This window comes from Lagopus leucura, unplaced genomic scaffold (genome assembly GCF_019238085.1).
Source record: "Lagopus leucura isolate 7727_CA_CO unplaced genomic scaffold, USGS_WTPT01 Super-Scaffold_100002, whole genome shotgun sequence".
Classification (NCBI taxonomy): domain Eukaryota; kingdom Metazoa; phylum Chordata; class Aves; order Galliformes; family Phasianidae; genus Lagopus; species Lagopus leucura.
The window spans coordinates 71168505-71193156 of NW_024962263.1; the positions used below are offsets into that span (position 1 = coordinate 71168505).

Here is a 24652-nt window from a genome sequence, read left to right on the forward strand (position 1 = left end):
TCAACTTAATGCAAGGCTGAAAATGAATTAAGTAAATAAAACTGAATGAAAATTATCTAGGTCAATTCATATGACAACTTCTGTTCATTGGCACTTGGAAAGAGGCTGAAGCCCAATTCTCCTCTCACTTTACACTGGCCTATCTTTACTGACATCAGTTTCTCATTATGCTTTTGTCCGTCAATAAATGGTTGGAGAATCAAAACTCCTGTGCCAGCTCAGCGTGGTGATTGCACTCCTGTCCACATGGGAGCCATCCTGTGTTTCTCACAACTGCACATTGCACTCAGCTGCAGACAGCTGATGGAGCTGGACATGGCCATCTTTTCAAGGTGCCAGAATATATCCTGGCAGTGGCTGACACGATGCTGGGTGGAGGGTCGCTCCTCCAGGTCTTATACTCACCCTTTAGTGAAAATGACAGGATTTAGTGTCTGCTTGGTAAAGGCAACAGAGCAAAGACAATTTTTTGTCCAATTTGTCGTGATTAATTAAAAAAAATACTATGGAGGGATTGTAAGTAGCAAGCATATGATCATTTGATACATTCTAAAAGTCTGAATTGAACCGTTATACCCCAGTGTGGCAACCGCAAAGAGAAGCTGGTAAGAAAAGTGATTGATTTATTAAAATTATCTGGATTAGGGGAACTGCACAGTAAATTCCTCCCACTGAAGTTCTGAAATGTATCTTAGTTTGAAACAGAGACGAAGAAGTATTTGTTTTGTCTGTTTTTATAAATGGTCTGTCTGCAGCTGTGGTGCCTCTTTCAGAGCAGTAGATGTGTTTATCCTAGTTAAAACACAGGTAGATGTGTGTAAGTTTTAAGGAAAACATTGCTGATAAAATACATCCTTCAGCTGAAACATAGCACACACGCTGTGGAAAGAGTATCTGAAGAAATAGAACGACATCTAGCTAAGTAGCACATATTTTCTGTCTATTAGTATTCACTTGAGCACTTACTGAAATTTAGTGTTCTTTTACATTTAAACTAGAAAGCCACACAGATCCAATGTATTCTTTATGTAATATAAATGTATGCAGATGAGGGCTGCAAGTGGTGTAATCATTTTTGTTCCCTCTTCATTCTCCAACCTTTTTTCTGTGTTTATTTTCTAGTAGACAGTCTTGAAAGCAGCTGTTACAGTGCACATTTTGTTTTCTCAGTGCTAATCCGTTTTACCCTTGAGGTCTTTTTTATCACATGCAGATCTCTTATGCTACATTAAGATAAGAGAATATAGTTTTTATTCCTTAAGTATGTTGTCAAGGAAACTTGCTGCCAGCCCTATTTATATATTGCAAGATGCTTTAGCCACTGAGTGTGAAGGAACTAGTAATTCAGGGACATTCTGATTTTCTATATGTGATTAGCTTTGCTAAAAACCAGCAGAAGCGCTTGATTGGGCAAATATCCAAACACTCCAAAGTAAAATTGCAGTTGTTTTCCGTGGATTGTTAAAGGGTACTGAGCAACTGTAATTACCTGCTTGTCTTCAGCTGTAGAGAGAAAAAGGCTGCAGTCTATGCGTCTGTCCTACCAGGTGCGAATTCTTTGGCCTTCATCTAGAAAAAGGTGTACATGTGAGTTTGTGGTGGTGATGGGAGTGAGCCTAACGATGGTAAAGGCTTTGCTGGGCTGGAGCTAGAGTGCTTCACACCTTGAAAGACATAACCTTGGAGGAATTGAAGATTGGGGGGGAAAAAAAAAAACACCATATTTTGAATCAGCAGAAATTCATAGGCTGGGTTTTGCTAATTGTTGACGGTAGAACGAGTTGCACTGTACACATTCCAGACACCAATGAAAAATGAAAAGCTCCCTATGTAGTTTGACTGGTCAGAGCCTGATTTATAGCCCCCTATGACAGGGTTATTTCTTATTCTGTCCTGATAAGCAATTTCTGATTTATTCGATATGTCATATGTCTCTGCTGTGAAAATGGTCCAGCAAGAATACTGGTATGCAAAAATCCTGTTGTGGTCCATTGTGTCAGCACCTGTAGCAAGTACATACATTGTGCAGGCTTGGCTGGCCCTGCACAGTGCCTTATAGGCTGCTCCTTGCTCTGAAGGGCCAGCAGGTGGTTTTGGGGGTCCAGAAGCAGTTCCATCCTGTCTCACCTCCCACTGTGCCTCCTAATGGTGGTATCAGTGGATTATATTATGCAAATCTTTTAAACTGCCAAGCATTTCTCTATCTTATCCAGCATTTTTAGTGAGAACCTTTCCATTTATGTCAGTAGGCTTCATATCCAGCCTGCCTCAGATTGTTGGCTTTCTTAGGAATCGCAGTCACTGCGTTGCTGAAGTTAGACCAATAATACTGGTAGGCAGGGAAGGCTGCCATGCTTGGCAGTCACATGCAGGGTGTCGCATCTTAAGCATGTGAGGACAAAGCTGCCATACTTTCCTGGGCTCATAGTTAAAGAGACAGTTGAGGAAGGTCTGAAAACATGCATTATTTATTGTGTATAAAAAGCTGAGTCCTCCTCAGCTTCTGCTCTTCTGAAACAGCTGCTTGCTGCCGTGTGAAAAAAAAATTGCTTTCAAAGCCTGTCCCAACACCTGCGAGCAGTCAGCTGTGACACTGAGAGGTAGGGCTGAGTGAGGCCTTCAGAACACTGGCAGTGGGGCATATTTTTGCCTTCGTCAAATAGCAGGAAGCCTTGTAAGCAGTTTTGGTAAGAGCAGAACTCTGAATCCCTCGGAGTTCACGCAACACCTGTGGCTGATCTCAGTGAGAACTGGGCTGGGGCCTGGGTCCAAAGGCAGTGTTTCTGCTGGACACCTTCATGTTTTTTAAATAGATGTTTCTTCCACCACTCTTCCTTTGGAAAGTCACTGATAGTTTAAAGCCAGAATCAGGTATTTTCTTTAATCCTTTTTGAGCTTGATTCATTGGCTTATGTGTGAATTTTGCCTTCTTGAGAAAAAATGTTTTGCTTTCTTTTAGAGAAACTTCTAATATTAATTCGTAAAAAATCCTTAAGTTTTGCATGCCGATAGTCTGGGAGCATATGGATCTTTAATACAGTTCACAAGATGACTGTTTTCATATTTATAATGTAAATTAGGAGAACTTCAAAGGAGGTGTTACTGCTTTTTATTTCAATAACAACTTTTATTTTCTAAACTTACCAAGAAAGTATTTACACAACAGGGGCCTGCAACTTCCCAGGAGTTCCTGGGACCTAATAGGGTAATGTTATGATGCTTTCCAGTTTCTCCAGGGTTTCTCCCTGTTTGAAATGCCTGTAGGTTTCTGTAATGAGCCTTTGCATTGAAAACAAGCTGTTGGTGTAGTATTCTTGTACTGGCTAATCTCAAAGGACTTTATGGAGCTGGCCAGCATAAAGCAATCCTACCCCCAAAACAAGGTGGGTGGAAGGGAATTTAGGGAAAAGCTTAGCACAGACATGATCTAAGATGACAGAATCCTGCAGATGCTTTATGTACACGCATGAATTATGTGGCCTGAGAGCTCCATCCTTTGCTGAGATGCTGGATGCACAAAGCCCTTTGTGCTGGGTGTTGGCAACAGGCCTCCTCCAGATCTCATGCTGCTGAAGCCATTGGTCCTATCTCCTCCACACCAGTAGCAGTGATGCACACTGGTTTATTCCTCTTTCTGGCTTCAACCCTGGGGGCTGCTGGATTTAGGTGCCAGCCTAAATTTCAGATACAGGTGCTTAACAGAGAGTGGGCTGACCATCCACACTCCCCAGCAGCCTGGCTGCATTTAGCTGTAATGGGATAACCATTCTTCATTTGTGCATTTTTGATTGCAGGGCATGATGCTCTCAGTGGTTCGTTCCTCTTAGGCTAATAATATCTGTGGGTTGTCTTTTCTGCATCAGGGAGCAGAAAGGAAAATCCGAGATGAAGAAAGGAAGCAGAATAGGAAGAAAGGCAAGGGCCAAGCATCCCAAGCCTCCTGTAATAACTGTGAGTAAGATGGGCCTCTCTGTTTTGGGCTAAGTCATGCTTCGCATGCCCTCTCTCATAGCTGCATTACTTTGTGATCCTCCCAGCAGCTGAAGGAAAGCTGAGTGCGCTCCCTCTGCAAAAAAAGAGTGATATAACTTTCTTCAAAACAATGACTGACCTGGATTCCCAGCCAGTTCTCTTCATACCAGACGTTCACTTTGGAAACCTACAAAGAACTGGACAGGTAGGAAATAATAATGGGACGAGCAGGTGCCCACCTGCCATCCGACTGCATGTGCTCTGAGGCAGACTGTATAAATACAAAGCACTGTTATTGGTGGTTGCTTGTTTCAGCTCTTGGTTTTGGTAAATGCAGCTCTTGGTGAATAATTTAGCTTGCAGGAGACAAATGCTTTTCTTAGTTCTGGGTGCCCAAAAATAAATGTATACTTCATTAATAACAGACTATTCTATGTTTGTTATGATTTTGACATTCTTTTGCTAGTAAGGAATGGAAGAAGTCAAGAATTTTGGACTAGTAGTATGAGTGACTAGAAGTCTTTTTTGAAGGTTTGATTTGTCTTGATGAGATGAAGTGCCACCTGGTGGCAGAAGAGATCTCCCTGTCTGGAAAGACTGAAAACAAAGACTAAACTCATTGTACAAGGGTAGGCTTATGAAACACGACCGCCCATTCTCTGTAGGCATCACCTGGAGATGTGGCAATTCTTTAGAAGGAAGTATACAGTATAGTATGGGAAGTAAAATTCCATCATACTGATGCATAATGAAACATATTTAGTTTCGGCTTAGTGCTGAAGTCATGGAATCATTATCACCAGTAAGTATGAGGAAGTCTCCTGACCTGACTTTTTAAGACCTACTTTATTACTTGGTGGGAAATTGCAAACCTGAATTTTCGGGTCAGCTCTGACAGTTTTTTCAAATATGAGCTTGTTATTTATTAGCTTCTCAGGAAGTGGAATGAGACATTTCTATATGTGTTTATAAAGATAAATAGTAGATGATGAAACTTTACAGACACCTCACAGCAAGACATTAAAATAATGAAGGTTAAATGATACTGAGTTTGAATTGCTATTTGTTGTAAAGCTGAGAGGATTGCGGTAGAGCGGAGCACAAAGAGTGCAGACGTTGCAATCACAGCTGTCACTGACTCGCCCTCCCAAATTGGAAAGACGCCCACTCACATATCAGTGCTGGTACCTTCTGTCCTCATGGCTTTCAAAACAGAGTGTGGATTTGTCTCATAACAGAAGAAGGTGGAAGCGTTCTTCAGTGTATGTAATCCTGTAAATAATTTTCCAAATAACTGGAAGATGCTTTAGGCAATGTTCAGCCCTGTCTTCTGCTCTATAAGTTGTAATATCAGTGTTCTTACTAGCCTGAACTTTTAAAATTGTATTGCATGCTGGTTAATATTAGAACAGTTTATTGTGACAGTGTTTTGTAGCTCCTGGACTTAAAATGCATTTCAGATACTGTAGAGTTCAGCTTTGCACACACCTCTGAGTGTTAATCTGTACAAATTGTACAGGCTCAGAAGTCAAACCTTCAAGTGACAGCCAAATGTGTGCTGCATCTCATCAGGGCTCCAATGCCCTGCCTTCACCCCACACTGGCTCAGTAGTTCAGCAGCTGAAATACGGGTGTTCTTCTTGGTACAGACCCACACTGCAGGCATTATATGAGGAATTTGGCTGACTGTTGTGTAAAGCCTTCTGTCATGGGCTGTGATTTTATACCTCTGCTGCTCCTGTTGGCCATATTTGTTGCTGTTGTAAATCTGGTCCCACTGATTTACACAAAACTGTGATCTGGACTTGTTCTCCTGCCCACAGCCTGTGCAAAAAGATCATCTGTACCATTAGCAATTGCATTTCCATTTGGGCTCTGGTTTAATATTGGTCCTGATTGTTTAATTAGGTTTTCAGACAATATTAAATACGTATAAAAAGCTTTTGAGTGTTGTGGCTTAAATCATATTAAGGATAATTTGGGTGATTAGTGATCTGATTTAGAAAATTGTAAAATAAATGGAAAAATTATGTAAACCAGAGGAGAGGACAAAGTCTGTCAAAATACTCAGATATATTTCAAATAGATGATATTCAACAGCTATTTTTCAAAGCTGCACTTTATCCTGACCAAAATTAGAACTGGAGATGTGTGTGTTTCATAGAAGATGGATTTTTAACAGATTAACAACCTGCAAACCACTTGTCTTTTCTCCCATTCAAAGTTACTTTGTTAGGCATGTGTCAGTTTTTGGAATAATTCTTTTTCTCTCCTTCTAGGTTTACTATAATACAGATGATGAGAGAGAAGGGTAAGACATTTACTGTTTCATCGGCTTTGCAGTTGGCAGTACAAATTCGCAGAAAGCAGGCATAAAAATATGAACTAATACTGATCCCACTCTCCCCCTTTCCTCATGTTCTCTCATCACCAATGATAGGTGAATACTTTGTGTAGAAATAGTAGAGAGAAGGTTTAATGTATAGCAGCTTAATTTCCCTTTATGTGAACTGTCTTCTTTTCATACCTATTTTTTCTTACATTTCTGTGTAAAACAATTTGAAGAGCTGTAAGGTTCAACACAAGGTTAGGGCAATATATTTGATAATAAAGAGTCTTTTATGTAATGGTCTTCAAATAATCATAAAACCATGAATTGTTTAATGAAGCACTAAAATTCACTCACATTCCTGGAAGCTGTTTAACAGCACTTGTGTATGTGACAAATAGAGCAAATGCAGAGCAAACGCCCCAATATCAGAAGAGAAAGGAAATAGAATGGGAGATCCTGGGAAGGGAGAAGATTGGAAATGGGAGGGCTCACTGTCTGGCTTTAGAGGAACTGGAAGAATTACAGAAAGTCTCTAAAATAGAGAGTCACAAAACAAGGACTTGAACATGTGTGGCTGGAGTTCAGCCAGTATTAACTATGAGGCATGCATCCCTCACGCCTTTCTAAGCTGGTTGAATCTCAAGGGAGCAAACTCCAATCAGAGAGTTTGGAGACAGACAGCTGAACTCACCAGTGGTCACAAAAGGTGGACTGTGGTTGGTGGTGGCTGAGCACCAACAGCTAACATTGACTTCAAAACATGAGGCCCTTTCTGTTCCTTCTGTGAAGCTGATGTTCTTCATAAGACTCACAGTGGAATTTGAGCAACAAAGGGTGTTATTGCACTAACCATGTAAGCCTTAGCTCTCTCATGGCCATCATGCTATAAGCCCTCAGCTCCCTGGCAGGGCCTGTCACAGCTGTGGGCTGGATCTGGCTCCAGGTGTTACTCCTTTTGAAACTCACTGTGCTGTGCGGCCTTGGACTTTAGAAATGCTTTTGGTATTTTCTAAGGTTCTCTCCAAAAAGAGAATGCAAAGTGCATTTCTCCCAAAAGAGATGAATGCATATACAAATGTGAATTCACTTCTTTACTCAGTTGCTTCTTCCTCACCCACTCTTCCAGTGCCTAAATATGTATTTAAACAGTTAAGAGTCTTGAGTGTTTTCTAAATAATATGTCACACTGAATATATTATTTCCTGTCACCTGTCCCAGTCAGTCAGTCTAGGCAATTTGAGAAGCTTGGAGAGTTCAGATATGCATGAAAAGCTAAATCCATGCAATTTCTGGTCTGTTACTTGAGTAGGTAGCAGGGCTTTTGCCAGAGTACCTTTGTACTTTGAGTGTAACTGCTGCTGTTGTCTCTTTCCTGTTGGTGGGAGCACAGTTTTCCATGACATGGCCGCTGTTGTGTGTTTTCTAGTAGCAGTGTCCTGGTCAAGAGGATGTTCCGACCTGTGGAGGAGGATTTTGGTCCATCCCCTTTGAAACAAATGAAAGAAGAAGGCCTGAAAAGAGGTAATTATCAATTCTTAGTGGTTAAAACTACTGTTCTGGGAGTCCTACTCTCAGACAATGAAAGGTGCGTCTGCCTTAGACAAAGACAGTTGTTTGATGCTAATACAAACATAGTACAGATGGGAGAAGATATCATCACACCTGCCCAGTATACAAGGTGGCACTTCAGCAATTGCTAATAATGATGTAAAAGCAGAAAAAGACAACCATGCACAATCTCGAGAAGGGATCAGGACAAAAGTGTAGAAGATGCAAAAAAATTAGAAGGTTTCTTGGCCCTTGGCCAAACTACATAGTTCAGAAATGTTCCAGTAGCGAGTCTGTGTTTGTTTATTTTTAACTTCTGCTCATCTTTTCTGTTCTGGCTGGGATCACAAGCAATATGCAAGATGCACTGGGTCAGATACAGAGACATTACACAGGCAAGCTTGTACTGTCTGCAGAGTGAGATTAGCCTGAATGAAATCTCAGAACTTTTCTACCCAATTCGAAATGTAAGGCATGGAGAGACATCCTCCAGTTGACATAGCTAAGTTATTTAAAAGTTTGTTTCCCTTAACTGTTCTTCGCTGCATTGAGAAAATACTACCACAGTTGTGTTCATTTCATGTGCTCTATCAGTCTAACCCATTTTCAAGTTCATACCAGTGCAAGTTAGCTTGAATAACATTGAAACAGTGGTTTAGATAGAGCTGTCAACTTTGCGAGAAGATAAGGATGAATGTAAGGTGGTTTTGTCCACAAGATATGCTTTGTGAACTGTATTTTACAACACAAAGTTATATGTGATAATGCCTTGCTCTGCTGTAGTTAGGCACTCTGAAGAATATTTGCCATTCCTTCAATCTCATCAGTTCTGTCATGTAAGGTTATTGGAGAATCTTGGGGTTTGACCAACCCATGTAGATCAAGCTCATTCATTTTTTGAGGTTCACCTATCAGTTTGTGAGACAACAGGGCAACAAGGTATAGAAGTGAGCTCGGTTGTTCTCAGCTACACCATTTGTAAGACTCAACTTCCCATAATCCTGTATTTGCAAATTTTTTCTGTTGGTGAGGTAGTATGCTTGCACCAAGGGAAGCATACAAGATTACAGGACAGAGAGTAGTGTCTTCCTAGAATGAATGTAAGCATATTCTTCCTTTAATTAATCCTTTCAATGAATAATATGAGATCAGCACTCACCACAGGCTTGCATCTGGTTGATTCAAGGCCTTGATGAAACTCACATTATCATTCTGGGCTACATCAAGCAGAAGGGGACAACCACAAGGATTGCATTAAGAACTGTCTTTTACTGCAGTTTCACCTGGGTTTCCCAGCTGGAAGCCTGGAGAGGTGCCTGCAGGGAGATATTGCTTTGCTTTGAATATTCCTGTCCTTTGCTGTGGTAAGTTGTTTTAATATTGTCCAGGAATTGCAACTATTTCAATGGGAAGATGCAAAAGAAAAAAATGTTTTTCAGCTGACGACAAAACTATGCTAAATAATTAAATCCAGGAGAGGCATGGAGTTAGAGAAGCTGGAGGATGCTCTCTTCACATCCCCTTCCTGTTCAGTATTTGTTGCAACTTGGTCGATGCTGGCGGGAGGCCAAACCTCCTCCAGCATGGCCTTTGCTCTGGTGAGCTTCCTGCCATCAGGAACCCTACATCTGGGATTGTACTGATGGAGAGCTCCAGCTGAGTCTGCCCACTTATCAATACTGTCTTTGCCACAGGAGTCTCTGGGCATTACTCTTCCATTTGTTTTCCCCAGTTCAGCATTTCTAGAAGCTTGGGCCCAGTGAGGGGTTCAAGTGCAAATGAAGAGTTAGAGTGACAGTGTGTTGTTTCCCCTCTGCCTCTTGGAGCTAAGTACCAAGGGACAGCCCTCAAGAGAATAGGGTTATGAAGGGGGTTACAAACCATCAGTGAGACAAGTTTCATATTCTCACACAGATAGCTGCATCTGTTTGAATGTATCTTTGATGTCCTTGGTCTCTGTGGAAAGTACAAGTGCCCAACACAGAAATGTAGAGGATGTTAATGTGCACTATGTGCAGATTTCAATGGAAGTTTCCCATTATAAATCCAGCAGCCCTGTTACAAATCAGGTTGGTTTCCAATCTCATCATTCTCAGCCTGTCATATTTTTTTTCTCTCTGTTGTGTTAAACACTTAAACCATTTTGGGTTCAAAAAAGATAAGGTTTGGTGTACCATCCCTATGAATACATTCTCTAACTCTTTTAGCTGAAGAACTGGTATCTGGGCGATCAATGAAAACTCCAAGAGTAGAAAAGGAAAGCCTGGTGACAGCTACCAGCCCTACTTTCCTTGTTTAAAATGTGCCACATCTCCATGCAGGGATGTGTTGACAAAGTGCCCTGGTTGCTCAGTGTGAGGCTGGGCATTGGTGACACCTGTGCTCAGCTTGCCAGTCTGAGTAGAGGACTTCCTCTCTCATCACGTTTTTAGTTTCCTTTTTGCCATGTCTGCTGTTGGTTTTCCACCTTGGCAGATTTGCCAATTGAGATCCAAGCTGTTGACACTTTCAGAAGAGCTGTCTGACATAGTTCTTTCACATTCATGTTTAAAACCCCTGTTGAGTGGCCTGACTTCCAGAAATCTCCCAGATACAACAGCCTGCCTTGCATTCAACAAAAGCTGCTTACTGGTGTGTTTTTGTGAATCAGTGCTATTTTTTAAGTACCTGAAGATAAATTTGTCACTTCTGCCTTTTGCAACTCCTTTTAACATCTAAAGAGCATTAGGGAGTATTGTGGGCTGCAGCTTTGACAAGAACACTGAAAGCCAAGTCCAGGTAGTGCAGAGATTAGGAAAATCTGAATTTGTCTTACTCTGTCAAAAATAACTCACTGCCTGATGCAAGATATTTTTTCCCCCAAATATTGCAGTCTCTGCTTTTGAAGTGAGATTGTCAAGGTGGCGTGGAGGTGGTGACAATAGGTGCACAGGCTGCTAGTGCTGGTTGAGTCACATCATCACACAAAGGTTTGCCGGGCTGCTTTGGCAACTGGAGCAGAGGGCAGTCTGAAGAACAGCTCACAGAACTGGGCTATTTTTTCACATGCATCTGCTCTTTTTGTTCGCAGTGCAGGAGGATTCACAGGGGCCAGAATAATGGAGCACAAGAGCAGAGAGGAGGCAGGATCTTAAGGCACTGATGCTGCCAGGAGTCATTTATGGAAAAGCGTGCTAGTGAATCAAAACTGGGCTTTTCACACCTGTTATTGGGAAAGAAAACCAACACCCCTCCCTTCCAATATGTTTACTAATCCTGGCTCTCTGTGTGTGTAATAGTGATTCAAGTCTCCTGCTATCCTTGTAATGGATCCTTCATTCAGTATAACATTCCCTGAGATGCCAAACACAACAGAGCAATTTAAAGCTGAGTGCTTGGTTTGTACCGTGACCCCATCTTTAGCCTCAGACTGAGGGATTTTTCCTCTTTTCAGACACGTTTTTAGTTACTAAGGTTGGCAGATGGTTCAGATGTTTGAAACTCTAGTTGCAAGAAAAGTATTACTGAAACAGTAAATATGTCAGTACAAATAAAAATAACATTTGAAAAGAGTGCTTGCTCATGCAAGTAAGAATATCAAAACCAATCAAGTTTTAACTACTGCTGTGAAAATTTTTGTTCCTTTATATTCTGACCATTGTTTAATTTGTGAGCCAAAGTTATCTCAGCTTCTTTGGCACCAAAAAGGACTCTTTCAAATGCCAAATGCAGGTAAAAAGACTGCTACAACAGGTATGCAGAGCCAATTTGAGGCTAATACTTTTAAATTGAAGATGCAAAAATTGCCATTATTTCTGACACCTGGTTTTGTAGACCAAGACAGGAAACTGATCTGGGCAGCCATGTTTTAAGCCTTATTCCAATCATTTGAAAACATGGGCAAAAAAGCTACAATTTGCTGCAAATATGCCTGAATTCATGCTGGTACAGTCTTCAGTTGTGTTTATTTCTATTTATTTTATACACATCTGCTTTGCTTTTGCCAGATAACCAGCAAGTCTCTCTGTCAGTGATTAGCATTTATTTTCCTTCTTATTGCTTCTTGTCTGTGAGGATTGGCTACAGGTCACCTTTTTGTACCTGTTTAGTTTGCTTTTGCCATGTAGTTTTGCCTTTTTTTTTTTTTTTAATGTCTTTCCCAGTCTTTTGGATGAAGTTTGGAGAAGATGCAAGCCAAGAAAAGGAAGTCCTTGCTTGCATGTTTTGTCACAGGACAAAACATTTTTTGTTGGGGTTTCTTTTCTCTGCGTACATGGAGGTTTAAATTCCTGAATGCCTAGATTTCCCACATTGAACTAAATTCATTGCATTTCCCTTGTGTGTTTTCAGAGCAGCCATGGTGTGTTTTCCGTGTTTGGATCACTGTTGATAGGGAATTCCTCTTTTTTTTTTTAGAGCAAACCATTTTCAGCATTTCATTTTTCTACTCAATGTGAGGTGTTTCATCTGTTTAGTTGGCTGGACTTGCTCCAAGTTTGACTTTTTTCTGTTTCAGTGCTTTTATATGTGAGGAAGGAGACAGATGAGGTGTTTGATGCCTTGATGCTGAAATCACCCACAGTGAAGGGGCTAATGGAAGCGGTAAGTATCCAATGTCCTTACTTTATCTTTCTTAGTAAGAAAATTTTGAGACTCTCAGTGTGTTGCTGAGATAAAATAAAATAGAGAGATGAAGCTATTCTCAGATATATTAAAAGCTTAAGGGCTTTTCGGAGCACATCTCTGAAATGTTGACATGTTCTAAACTGAATGCTGTCAGCAAGTTACTGAGATAAAATAGACTCACAGAACTGGTTTATTGGAGAGCCAACCCTTGAGGAATGGCAGTAATTAAGCAATGGCAAGAAAGCGGGGAAATAAAGGCTTCGTTTTCTGAAACACTTCTTATTGAACTGCTGATTCAGAACCTGTTGAATGTTCTGCAGTGCTCATTGGTGCATTCAGAGCCATCTTTTAAAGAAGAGGACCAAAGATGCACTGTTTCCATGTGAATTTCATCTGGCTTTTGTGCAGTGCTGTCTCAGCACACAAGGGACAGGTCATGAGCCAATGCAGGCAGGTCATTCATACTCCTGTCTCACATGCCTTATCCAGCCCTAGCTCCCACTGTGACCTGCTCAAGCCTGTCTCTTTGTCAAGATGCATCTTTCTCTTGAGTTTTTCTTTGTTACATGTCATCTGTGGTTGTGAGTGGATATTTTTATAGTTAATACTGTTTATATGAGCTGATGGCTAGTGTCTGTGTGGAATTTGGTGGGGGAAGGATGAAGAAGCAATTGTGTGTCTCATTGCTTAGGTGGGGAACTAATATGAGACTGACCTGTAGAGAGAAACTGCTTGGCCTGAGAAGATGGGAATGGAGGAAAATGCCTCTAGAGAGCTCAGCTGAGTGCTATAAGTATATATATTCGTGCTTGCATAAAATCATCAGTGTCTTGTAGCACGTATCAAATACAGTGCAGTAAGGATTGAGTTACTTGGCCAGAAGTACAAGACAAAAAGATCTTGTGGATTTTGGGATTGTCTCAAGCACCTACTCAGATCAGGGTATCTCCGAGGTGAGTCAGCTGCGTTACAGAAATGGCCTAATGTTTCTTTTGCTAAAGCTGTACCTGTGCAGAATGCACATGTATAATAATAGGAAGGCTTCACTTGAAGGGGCTGCAATCTGATTCATGGTAAAACTGGAACATGATGTTATCTTGTCTTTATATGAAAGTTAAGAGAAAGTTTTAATTCTTCCATAACACTTCATGCTAACGTTAACATTTTATCTTCGGTATTCTGTGCCTCTTAATGCCTGTATCCAGCTACTCTGTAACATAAAAATAAAGCTGGTCCAGAAACAGGAAAGGTTTCTGTATACTTCTGTCAGCACAGCTGCTAACTCAGTGGCATGTTTTCGGCACCAGAGAAATCTAATCTGTTGTAAAATGTCCCAGATCACTGGAAGGAATACATTCATAAAATTTTAATTCTCTTTGGTAGGATATAGTAGATAAGTGAATGCCAAAAAGCTGTCAAATTATATACTCCTAACTACTTTCTCTGCAATCTTTTCAGCAAATAATGCAATTTTGTAATTGTGCACATCCTAAATACTCAATTCTAAGTTCAGTGCAAGGATTCAAGAAACTGAAGATCTGGTGACTGACCAGATCCAAATCCTGCTTTCAGACTCATCCAAATTCCATCCAAAGTGGTTAACTCTTTGGATCTAGTAGGTGCTGCAGTCTAACATGACAGAGGATGATCTAAACTGGGAAATTCAAGCATCTTCCAATGTCTTTCTAAAATTAAAACCAGCTGAGTTCAACAGAGCTTGCTAGACCGCAGTTTATTGTACATGTCTATATGTATGTGTTCTTCCAACCTATTTAGGGCAACAGAGGAATCCATAGGAATAAATTGGCAGAGATATTTTCCTGCATTCCTTTACCAGCCCAGGTCATTTTTGTGTCTTTTGTGTCATCCTGACTTGAGCAGAAAAAGCATTTCTGGTGGCTTCTGCAATCAGATGTGTGCTACAGACAGAGTTGCCCTGCCAGGGGGCTGCAGCCCAAAGGGATAACCAGCCTGTCATTTCAGTACCACTCTGAAGGATGTCCCACAGCTTCAGGCATCCTAAGGGAAGCAGGGCATTCTCTGCTCAGAATATTTCACAATAGAGATTATAAGGGAAAATACTCCAAATAAAGATATATTTTATTTCTGTATTGTAGCATGCTTGTGATCAGACACAAAATCCTGTTTTATATGGAGGTTGGCAGTAGTGTTTTTCCCCCTGAGTTGGCAACAAACCTGTTTCAGAAAAAGGTGTTAAGTGAGATGCCCTAGCAGATGCTAGCTCTCTGCTTTCTCAGATTCTGCAGCAGGACTTAGCACATTTGTACTGGAGACTTGCTTTCTGAGCCTCTGAGTGGGAGGCTTTCCCATTCTCCTGCTTCAAGCCGTGCTTCCACAGCTCACCATTTAGTATAATTGGTTGAATCCTTAGGGGTTCCTGAGAAATGTGCTTAGTCAGTTGGCTGGAAGTCTTTCCCAAAGCTCACTAATCCCTTCATATCATATAAATCCCACACCTGTCACAGGCAGTGTGACAAGCAAGACTTTCTTGGCCCCACCACTCATAGCTTGTGTAGGAAGTGGTGTCCCAGGGTCCCAAACCACTTTGAGCAACATTTGATATGCAAGAGTGTTAGGCATCGCAAGTATCCTAGGAAAGTTTGATGCTGGAACGTGCAGAATGCTGTATATTAACTGCTGGTAAGCCTCTTTGAGAAAAGAATGTTTGTATCAAGTCTTCAGCGTTGGTCTTTACAATATCCTTAAGCTTCAGGGTTAAGGTGCCAAAGAAGATACAGCATTTCCTCATATTCACACAGGAGTTGTGACATTTTCACGTATCTCCAGCACAGTATCCAAGAGGGCAGTGAAACATGTTGGCACAAGTAAAAGTGAGGTATGGAGTGAGTGGGTCTGGTGAACCCTACCAGATACTCCTTAAATACATCATCCCCTGTTAGCCACAGATAGAAACTGCAAGCAGAGGAAACTGTTGGCGGTGTCAAAGTTTCATTGGCTTGTCATATCTGGGAGTTATGCTGTACTTCCTAAATAGAAAATTCTGTGTTAGGCAAGATGGCAGTTATACAAGTATAGGTGATGTAGGCAGGTACAGGCTAATTAATTTTGTAGCTGTCTGGATGAGAGCCGTGTTTGAGATTTAACCTGAGAATATTTGAGTCTGTCCCTGATGCTGAGTTTTATCCATTGCTTGCTTTTCATTTTCTGTTTCATAATTGCTTTCATTTACTTTTCTAAAATATGACTTTTCTCAATGGCAATCTGAGCACAAACACAAGGAAAGGATTTCACAGTGATTGATGTTTGACAGGTTTTAGTGGATTTTTAATTGTGCATTTCAGTTCTCTGATGCAGAAGAAAAGAGTCAGCTATTTAGCTGCAACCTCATTTAACCTGGGAAGAGCAAGAAGCTTACTTTTGTTGGCAGTAGCATACCACAGTTCATTAATCACTGACTAAAAGGTCCTTTTTCCATAATTATTCTTCCTCTTGGGACAATCCTATTCTAAAGTGTGAGTGGTGAGACCCATTCTCTCAAAGAAAAGTCATAATTTAGAAAGGAAGCTCTCAGTTCTCAGGAACATCAGCTCCAGGAATGCACCATAGGTTTGTTTTAGAGTGAGCCAACACACTGATGCAAACTAAGGCCAAAACGTTGCAGTGAAGGATGCTTGCTGATGCTGGCAATTTATTGGCTATATTCTTCACTCAAAGTTTTGCTATATTGTTTACTTTATCATGTGAGTGGATGTAAAGGAGTTGATTTTAAAAGTCCCTTACCATGTTAACAGACTTCTCTGAGGCATCTCGTTATGAGCACATTCAGGTGATGCTCTGTGATACAGCATTCTCGTTTTGCAACCCTAGTAATTGAGCCACCTCCCCAGCAATATGGTTTGTGCAGTACCATGGCCTCCCACCAGAAAAGGGACCCAGAAGATACTTTTCAGGCCAAAGGAGTGCCACAAAGGGTCCTGTTAGCTTAACAGATATTGAAATGCCATTGAGAAATAGTAGGTGTCCTGTTGTGTTGCTGCTCACCTGTCTTCTGCCTTGGATGAGGAGTATTTGCTTCCATGAGTCCAGAAAATCAGAGTAAGGAAAGGCAGAAAGATTGCTGATGGGATTGAAATTCCTGGGTAGCATCTGAACCTGGGGAGTGTGTTAATTCTCAAGCAGATCAGTAGAAAATGCTGAGGCAATGATTGATTTATCATTGTGAAATTATCTGTGAAAACTGTAGTCTCCAAGTTTCTGGGTAGAAAAGTCAGTATTTTTAATGAAGATTTTTAGGATTATTTCTCCCTGAATCATCCTTAAATAAAGATATAATGTCGTCGTAACTTTTCTCTTGAGACTTTTCTTCATAGTTATCCTGTCAAAGTTTGCAGAGACAGTGTTTAAATTGCCTTATGTAAAGCGAAGAGGTGAGGTGCTATTCCTCATTAGTCTTTATTTCCTTTGTTTTGATGATTTCAGATCTCTGAGAAATATGGATTGCCAGTGGAAAAGATTGCAAAACTTTATAAGAAGAGCAAAAAGGGGTAAGTAAGCCATAAGTAAACTAACTGTGGCAGTCAGGGATCCCAACTATGCCTGGGGCATCATTATACTAGACAGTACAAACACTTCTAGGAGACCTGCCCACAACCCTAAAATCTTACTGTCTATGGAAAAAGCAAACGGTGGCAAAAGAAGAAACATCCAGCCTCTCTCTGACTGGCATTCATAGGCTTACTGTGAAGGAGCAGTATTTATGTTGGGAAAATGTATTTGCGTAAAGCCTGTTTTACAGGCTATATACTTAATAACATTGTGGAGAGTGCTATGGGAAAGGCACAGCCTTTGCTGTGAATGCAGCATGGAGTTTCCCTGCAGCATTAAGAAGAAATGGGCCGCTGCCTGAATCTGAAAGGCAGGCAAGCACAAGGGAGAGCGCTGTTTGCTGCAGGGTTTCAACTGAGTAAATTTAGACATGAGCATCACAGCTGTGGTTTTATAATAGCTAGGCTACTACGCTTTATCATAAATCTGAATCTCTCTATTTTAACTTTTTGTTACTGCTAAATAACATCAATATTCTAGCAACATCATTTTAAGTCACTCATTTATTTTTGGCTCTAACTGTAACTTAGGGCAGTGTTTTGTCTGATGATTTATTTTGCTTTTGAAAATACAGGTGAGACTTGTCATGTTTTGCTTCTTTCTTACACTGTTTCCAAGAGATGTGTTTGTTGGAAGAAATCCTTTATGGTAAAGAGTGAGGATGACACTCCTATACACCTGTACTAGTACTCTTGCACCCGAGCTGAGTTCTGTGAGCTGTGTGCACAGCACCAATTACACTGCTTTCCCATGTCAGTGACTCACATCATGGAGGAGGAGCAGCTTTTTTGTGGCATGGCTGGGGAGTAGAAAGAGAGATGCACTTGGGGGATCTGGCACTGCACATAGGAAATGCTGGCAGAGTCTGCACCAAATCTGGTGTGCATCTGCAGGCAATTCCAGAAGTGGGTAAAGTCGTAAAGTCCCAGCCCTGACACATATCTAACTACTTTCACAAGTTGCAACCTATAATCCAGAGGCTAGAAGGGACTATGGGGCAGACCTTGATGATAATTTCCCATCTTGTTCCTGTACTGGCACGTGCTGGAGTCTCTTATTGTTTCATGTTGAAGTCAGTGGAGTGTGTGCATGCAGTGGAGTGCATGGCTTTCCCTTTTGCTGTTCTGGTATGTGAAAATACTGATTTTTGCCTTTGTCACCAGTATCCTGGTAAACATGGATGACAACATTATTGAGCACTACTCCAATGAGGACACATTCATCCTGCACATGGAAAGCGTGGTTGAAGGCTTCAAGATCACACTGACTGAGATCTAGCCTCAGACCAGAGCCCTTTCGTAAAGAACCCACAGCATTTCATTCTTCTTGGAAAGCAGAAGATGCCTATGGAAGTTGACAGACATTGATCAGAGAAACTGTTACAAGACTGCTTTGAAAATACTGTCCGTTCTGCACATGCACACCTACTGCATACAGGCTTGGGTTCGTCAAGCACAAGGCCACTCATGTTAACCTGGTCCCTTATTTATTGCTCCCCACTCTCCATTGTACAAGCAGTTACCAGCCCCCAGATTTGTAATCAGATGACCCACTGCAAATGCGAAATGCAGCATTTTAGTCCATGCTTTAGTGTGGATAAGCTCATTCTAAAATATAGTGAGGAACTTTGCTGGTCCAGTTTCAGAAATCTTATGTAAATCTCTTTGCCAGTAGTTCTCTCCTCTCGCTAAAACCAGTGCTAAAGGTGGGGAAAGTGGCTGACAGAGTTCACTTGCTCAGACCAATCCATATCTCTCTCTGGTGTATAGTCTTGCCAAATACCTCTGGTAGTTCTCAGCATGTAGCAATGAGGACTTGTAAGTAAGGCATTCAGCTACAAATGTCACTTGTAAGTAAATGGTAAAGAAACCATTTTAACCTTGTATATAATGTTTATAATATGCAATAATATATTTTAACTACTGTATGTGGGCACGTTTATTGCCACTATGTTTTTGTATGTACTGGGCTTAGGGTTTAACAGAATATTTCCTAGAAGATTAGATTTCTGCAATCTGTTAAGGAGTGTGTACTGAGAATCTGAGTCTGCATTTGTGCACTCCATCCCTGCCCACCCAGTTTTATACTGAAATATTGGAGCAAACAGTGCTACAGCATTTGGAGTGCACTGTCACTGTGGGACCCACCTTTGGTGCCCAGGTCTCAAACATAGACACCTGAGTACTCCGTCCAGCTTTCACCAAATCATAGAAGCACCCCTGTGTCTGGTGTGCCTAGAGGCCTGTTCTCTTAGTGAAGCGAGGGCTCTCAAAATGAGCCTGTCTCAAACCCCAACAAACTGCTCATTAAAGCATTCCTCTACACTGCAAGAAACTTCAGACATCTTCTTAAGGGAGTTTGCTCTTGTCTCTCCAAGGAATGATTCTGTTTTGACTCCTAGTGCAGTTCAATGAGGTAAAAAGTTGGGCTTGATGTAAATATTTTACAGGCTGGATCTGAACCAGGGGTGAACTATGCAGTCACACCATCAAGTTCCACATCTGTCACAGGAATTCTGAGAGAGAAAAGCTACAGCCTAATCATACCAGGAAAGGAGTCCAAGGCCTGGATGTCCCCAGCAAATGCAAACCTGGCACCTGTCTCTCTACTTTTCAGTTCCTCTTCCTGTCTTAGATTGCTCTTCACACAGTGAACAATCCTGTGGTTTTCAATTGTAAGCATTTCATTTCCCATGCACTGTGCAGGGATCCCATGAGACAGGCAGAAATGTGAGGCCTTTCCTACGAACAACCTTTAGAGTTTTATTGGTTCTTCCTTCTAAAGACTCTTTTTCACTTAGTCACAGTATTTTTTCATTAGCTGGTTAATGACGTAAAGAAACACTGCTGAGTTTAATGGGGCTCCTTCTCTCGTGGTTTGAGCTGTGGGAGCTATTTACATCCAAGCAAAGTAGTTGGAAAAGCTAACCAATCTGATTCTATCATATTTCTGCATCAATTGTCTTGCAAGCTCTTGCAATTTCTTAACTTCATTAGTGATAGCATCCCATTAAAATTTGATATTCAACCACAAATGTCAGGGACCTGTCAAAGCTCCTGCACTATCAGAGCCTATGGAAGCTCTCTGCTACTTGTGTCAGGGTTATCACATTCAGAATCCATACACATCTGGAAGGCAAAGCGTCTGTTTTGTCTGTCTTCTCTCTCTTTCTACTCATCTGTTGTGTGTTCTTTCTGCTCCTGATGCAGACTTGTGTAGTAATTCCATTGTCTTTATGGATACATACCCCAGTAAAATGCTTTTGCTACATTGCTTAAGGATGGACATCTTAGATTGGATACAGTGGATACAGTGGATTTAGGGTAATTTCATTTATTTTTGCTTGGCTCAGACTCAGATAAAAAGTCTTTGCTGACATAGCCCAGATACTTTTCCACTCCCAAAAAACAGGACAGTTTTGACAGGCAGCATTAAGAACCGGGGCCAGTACACAAGACTTGTGAGCAATGCTGTTGGTTCTTGTATTTATCTCTTATTTAATGGTGTTTGGGATTCCAAGGAATTTAACTGAGATTTCTCAGTTGGTCACGATGTCCCAGCAGAGGCTGTGTGCTAAGCTCAGCAGTAATCACATACATGCAAGATTTGAGCCCAGGTTCTGCCTCTATCAGTGACTGTGGTGTCTGGGGCTGAGTTGTGGTGTGCCGCATTAGGGGATGTCAGTGAGAATTTGAGGTTCACAGAGAAGGATGGGACTGTCCTGGCAGCACCAGCAGCCTTGTTAGTATTTTATCCTTGTATTACATAGAGGTGGAATTCCCTTTGGTAATTAGAGCTAGGCTCTGCTACATGCTGCAACGTCCAGCTCTGAGGAGCAGTATCGTAGAATCACAGAATGGCTTGCATTGTAAGAGTCCTTGGAGCACACCCATCCTCAACCCCCTGCCATGAGCAGGGCTACCACCTCCTAGCTCAGGCTGCCCAGGGCCCATCCAATCTGACCTTGAGCACCTCCAGGGATGGGGCACTCACAGCTCTCTGGGCAGCTGTGCCAGTGCTGAACACCAGCTCCCTCAGCCTTTCTTCATAGGAGAGGTGCTCCAGCATCTTCATGGTCTCCTCTAGACCTATTCCAACATCTCTGCACGCTTCTTGTACTGGGGGCCCCAGGCATGAATCCAATACTGCAGGTGGGGCCTCACGAAAGCAGAGCAGAAGGGGACAATCCCCTCCCTCACCCTGCTGGCCTCCCCTCTGTTGGTGCAGCGTAGTTGGCTGGCCTTCTGGGCTGCAAGGCACACTGCTGGCTTGTCAAACATTTGTTCACCAGAACCCACAGTATAGGATCAGCAAAAGCTGCCATGCTCCAGGAAATGCTGGAGCTTAAGGAACAGAGCTGCCTTTCCAATGCCATTTTAGGAGCTTTAGGTCAGGCACTGTCCAGGGAAGGAAAGTTGTTTCCAAGATTAACTGAAAGCTTTTCTAAATATATCTCTAAGTGTACAAATTCCTGGTCAGTAGCAAGAGAGCTGATCCCCCTGCCTTTAGCTCCATCTTACAGTCTCACTGTAGAGAACAGGGCTGAGGAGGATGGATAGCACTTATCCAGGCACTAAGAATATTTTAGAACAACTACTGGAGCTAGCTAGGGATGATCTTCATTAAGTTCATTTACCTGCCAGGGCCTGAGGACTTTGTTTTTCTGCTCCATATGCCAAATGCATCACAAGCATGTAAATAATTATGAAGAGGAAATCACCCTGCACTGGGTCAGTTTAGTTACAGCATCAGCTGCCGCAGAAGCACTGAACCTCGGTGCTGGTCATGGCAGCTACAGGGGTTCACCACCTCTGAGGGTCTGTTGCTCAAAATCAGGACATTGGTGTTGGGGATGGGCCAGCACCAAAAATTCAGACTTCTGAAGGAGGGACCCATTCAAAGGCCACAAAGGAGCATAAAGTCTCAGTCTGTTGTTTAAAATGTATGTGTTGCTTTTGTTTCATGAAGAAGTCTGATTAATGCTGTGTCTTCCAAATATGAAGAGTTAAATGGAAGTAAGATTTGGCTGTCATTTAGCACGAGACAGGAACGTCTTTGTTGCCTCCTTTTGTGGCACTGCTATGGTTGTTTACTCAAGAGAACAAAACTGATTTCCTTCTACAAGAGGACAGGCTGGAATCTAGTGCAGCCTCGAGGCTGCTCAGCATCGTTTCCATACAAAGAGCGAGAGCAGTGCAGTGTCTGTAGATTCCTGTGAAAGACTATGACAGTGGTGCAAAAGGCAGAGTAGCCTTCTAAGCTCTGGCCTTTGTTCCTGCTGCACATGCGGCACTATGTCTGTCCTTTTGATCATTTGCTATAGAAACCCAAATTTCAGACTCTGCTTTCCTTTCACACAGTCAGGTGCTTATACCCCCAAAATGTAGTGCCTCCTTGCAGCGAAACTTCGTTGATGTATGGCAGCATTCCCATCAGGGTATTTGGAGGACTTTTTGTCACTGAATGTTAACTACAAAGAAAATAGCTTCTTTTTTCTTTCTTTTTTTTTTTCCTTTTTTTTTTTTTTTTTCTTTTTTTTTCTGTGTGTTCTCATTAAGTCATTGGTCAGTGGAATTCAGAGATCAAGAGCCTTTCTTGTACATTTTCCTCTTTCAGTCTGTGGACGGATTAAATGCTATAAATGAATGGGTAAAAACTCAGCCCTCCAGCTGTCAGAGAAGCTGTATGTTGATTGGTATGAAACTGGGAAGGAGTATCTTAGGGCCTTAAATGTAAAGCTTATGAAATGTTTATATGCTCTTCCATTTCCTATGAATTGAGACAAGATACAAACGAGTGTTTGTGCCAAAGTTTGTAACAAGCCCTCGCTCTGACAAACAACAAACTATGTATAAATAGTGTGCTTTTATACTAAGGAATAGCTCATGTAACTTAATAGTGTTGCAACTGGGAGAGGGGTTTGATAAACTGTAAATACAGTTATTTTATTTTTTGTACATTTTTAAGAAGGAAAAAAATAAATATTCCTATGTATGAGATAATATCTCTGTTGTTGTGGCGTGGGGATGGAGTTCCTATGAGTGAGCCCAGAAAGTGTACCAATAAGAAGAAAGTAGGAACCTGTGCTACAAGAAAACAAGTGCAGAGACTGAACAAAATAATCAGCAAACAGTGCATACAGCTTTTACACTTCTGGGTAGTGCCTGCTGGTGACACAGATGTGGTGTAAGAGTAGTGGTATGACTTCAGCCCCAGTCCAGCTCTCCTGGAATAGATAGGTTCAGGTCAGCTTTCCATCAGCAAAATGGATATGAGTTTATTAATCATTCTCTCTCTTCCTTTGTTTGCCCCAGATTTTCAATCTGTAACCAAACAAACTTGGCAGAGGAATCCCAACAGAGGAAGTACACTTCAGTGGATTTTTTGAGATTAATAGGGAGAGGAAGGAAAATTAATCTGTTGTACACTTCAGTAGTATTTCAGTCTTCCATTTCCTAGGTGTACACATTTTCTTTCTAACTCACCACTTTTCTGCAGAATGTTTAAGTGTCAATGTGAAATTGCCCAACCTTGGTGGGAAGGATTCACGAGAGTGCTGGGACAGGATTATCAGATTTATCTTAATTATTCAAATGCAAAAACTCTCAAGTGGAAGGAGGAATCTGATCACAAACAAGTGGGTGAGAAAGAGGATCCCTCTTGATGCACCAGATCTGGCTCTTCAAGCAAAGTAATCAGGAGAAGAGTTGAACTCCTGAGAGGATTTAGGGCAGAACCTTCCTCCCTGGCAGTCTGCAGCAAGTCTAGAAAAGACACAGGCTGAGCTTGAGCATGCCTGGAGCCCTCAGATCACCTCTCCTTTATAGGTTTCTCCATATCAGCAGGATTTTGCATCAAGGTACAACCAAAAGAGAAGCGGTCACCTGCTTCCTCTGTTGGCTGGACTTTGCGGCCTGGGTTCATGTAACCAAGCAGAAGCACCTCGTTTAAAGAGAACTGATGTCCTACAGTCAGTGGAGAGACACAGAGGTAGACATCTTTAATGGAGGCAAAGGTGAACTGCTGACTTTCTCCCATCCTGATCTCCTGGCATGTTGGAGCGTCCTGGGAACCCAGTGGAAATTCTGATAGTAGCACCTTGGTGAGCATGGGGCACCCAAATCTGCTCCCACTGTGCCCCGTGTGCCCAAGGCACTGATGCATACTGGCCCATGCCTCTTTCAGTAAAACACTTTCATAAACCATTTTGATTCCCACCATTTATCTTTTTTTTTTTTTTTTTTAACAAATGAGAGCCTAGGAGGCAAAAGCCCATCAGTTGTGAAAGCAGCATGGGGCAGCCGTGTTGTGTTGCAGGGTGGCGGAGATCGGAGCCGATACCTCCTGCTCAGGGCAAGTCCTGGCTGGAATGAGCTGCTGTGCAAGAGCCAACCTCAACACTTCCTTTCTTCCCAGAGAAGATTCCCAGGCGATGAGGGAAGAAATCAATTCTCCAGCAATCTCAGCCAGTGCAGAATGGAGTTGTAGACCCAGGGACTCCAAGAGTCAACTTACTCCCACCCATCGCCATCCCCACCAGAGGGGAACTCATCCACCTGCCTCTGGGTTGAGGAGTGTTCTCACAGCTGCCAAAGATTTAAAACAAGG

At 41.9% G+C, this 24652-nt stretch overlaps 1 protein-coding gene across 2 annotated transcripts in view; it reads left to right on the forward strand.

Annotated features, from left to right (window-relative positions):
• GRHL2 (grainyhead like transcription factor 2) overlaps positions 1-21009 on the forward strand; it is a 61470-nt gene extending 40461 nt beyond the window's left edge. The window contains exons 10-16 of one of the 2 annotated variants that reach the window (XM_042869248.1): positions 3864-3951; positions 4041-4177; positions 6252-6283; positions 7731-7825; positions 12348-12433; positions 16919-16983; positions 18208-21009. In XM_042869248.1, coding sequence (XP_042725182.1) covers positions 3864-3951; positions 4041-4177; positions 6252-6283; positions 7731-7825; positions 12348-12433; positions 16919-16983; positions 18208-18322 — 618 coding nt within the window. In that variant the 3' untranslated portion in view covers positions 18323-21009. The remainder of the gene's footprint in view (positions 1-3863; positions 3952-4040; positions 4178-6251; positions 6284-7730; positions 7826-12347; positions 12434-16918; positions 16984-18207) is intronic. The other variant, XM_042869249.1, reaches the window with a different exon arrangement.
• The last annotated feature ends 3643 nt before the right edge of the window (positions 21010-24652 follow it).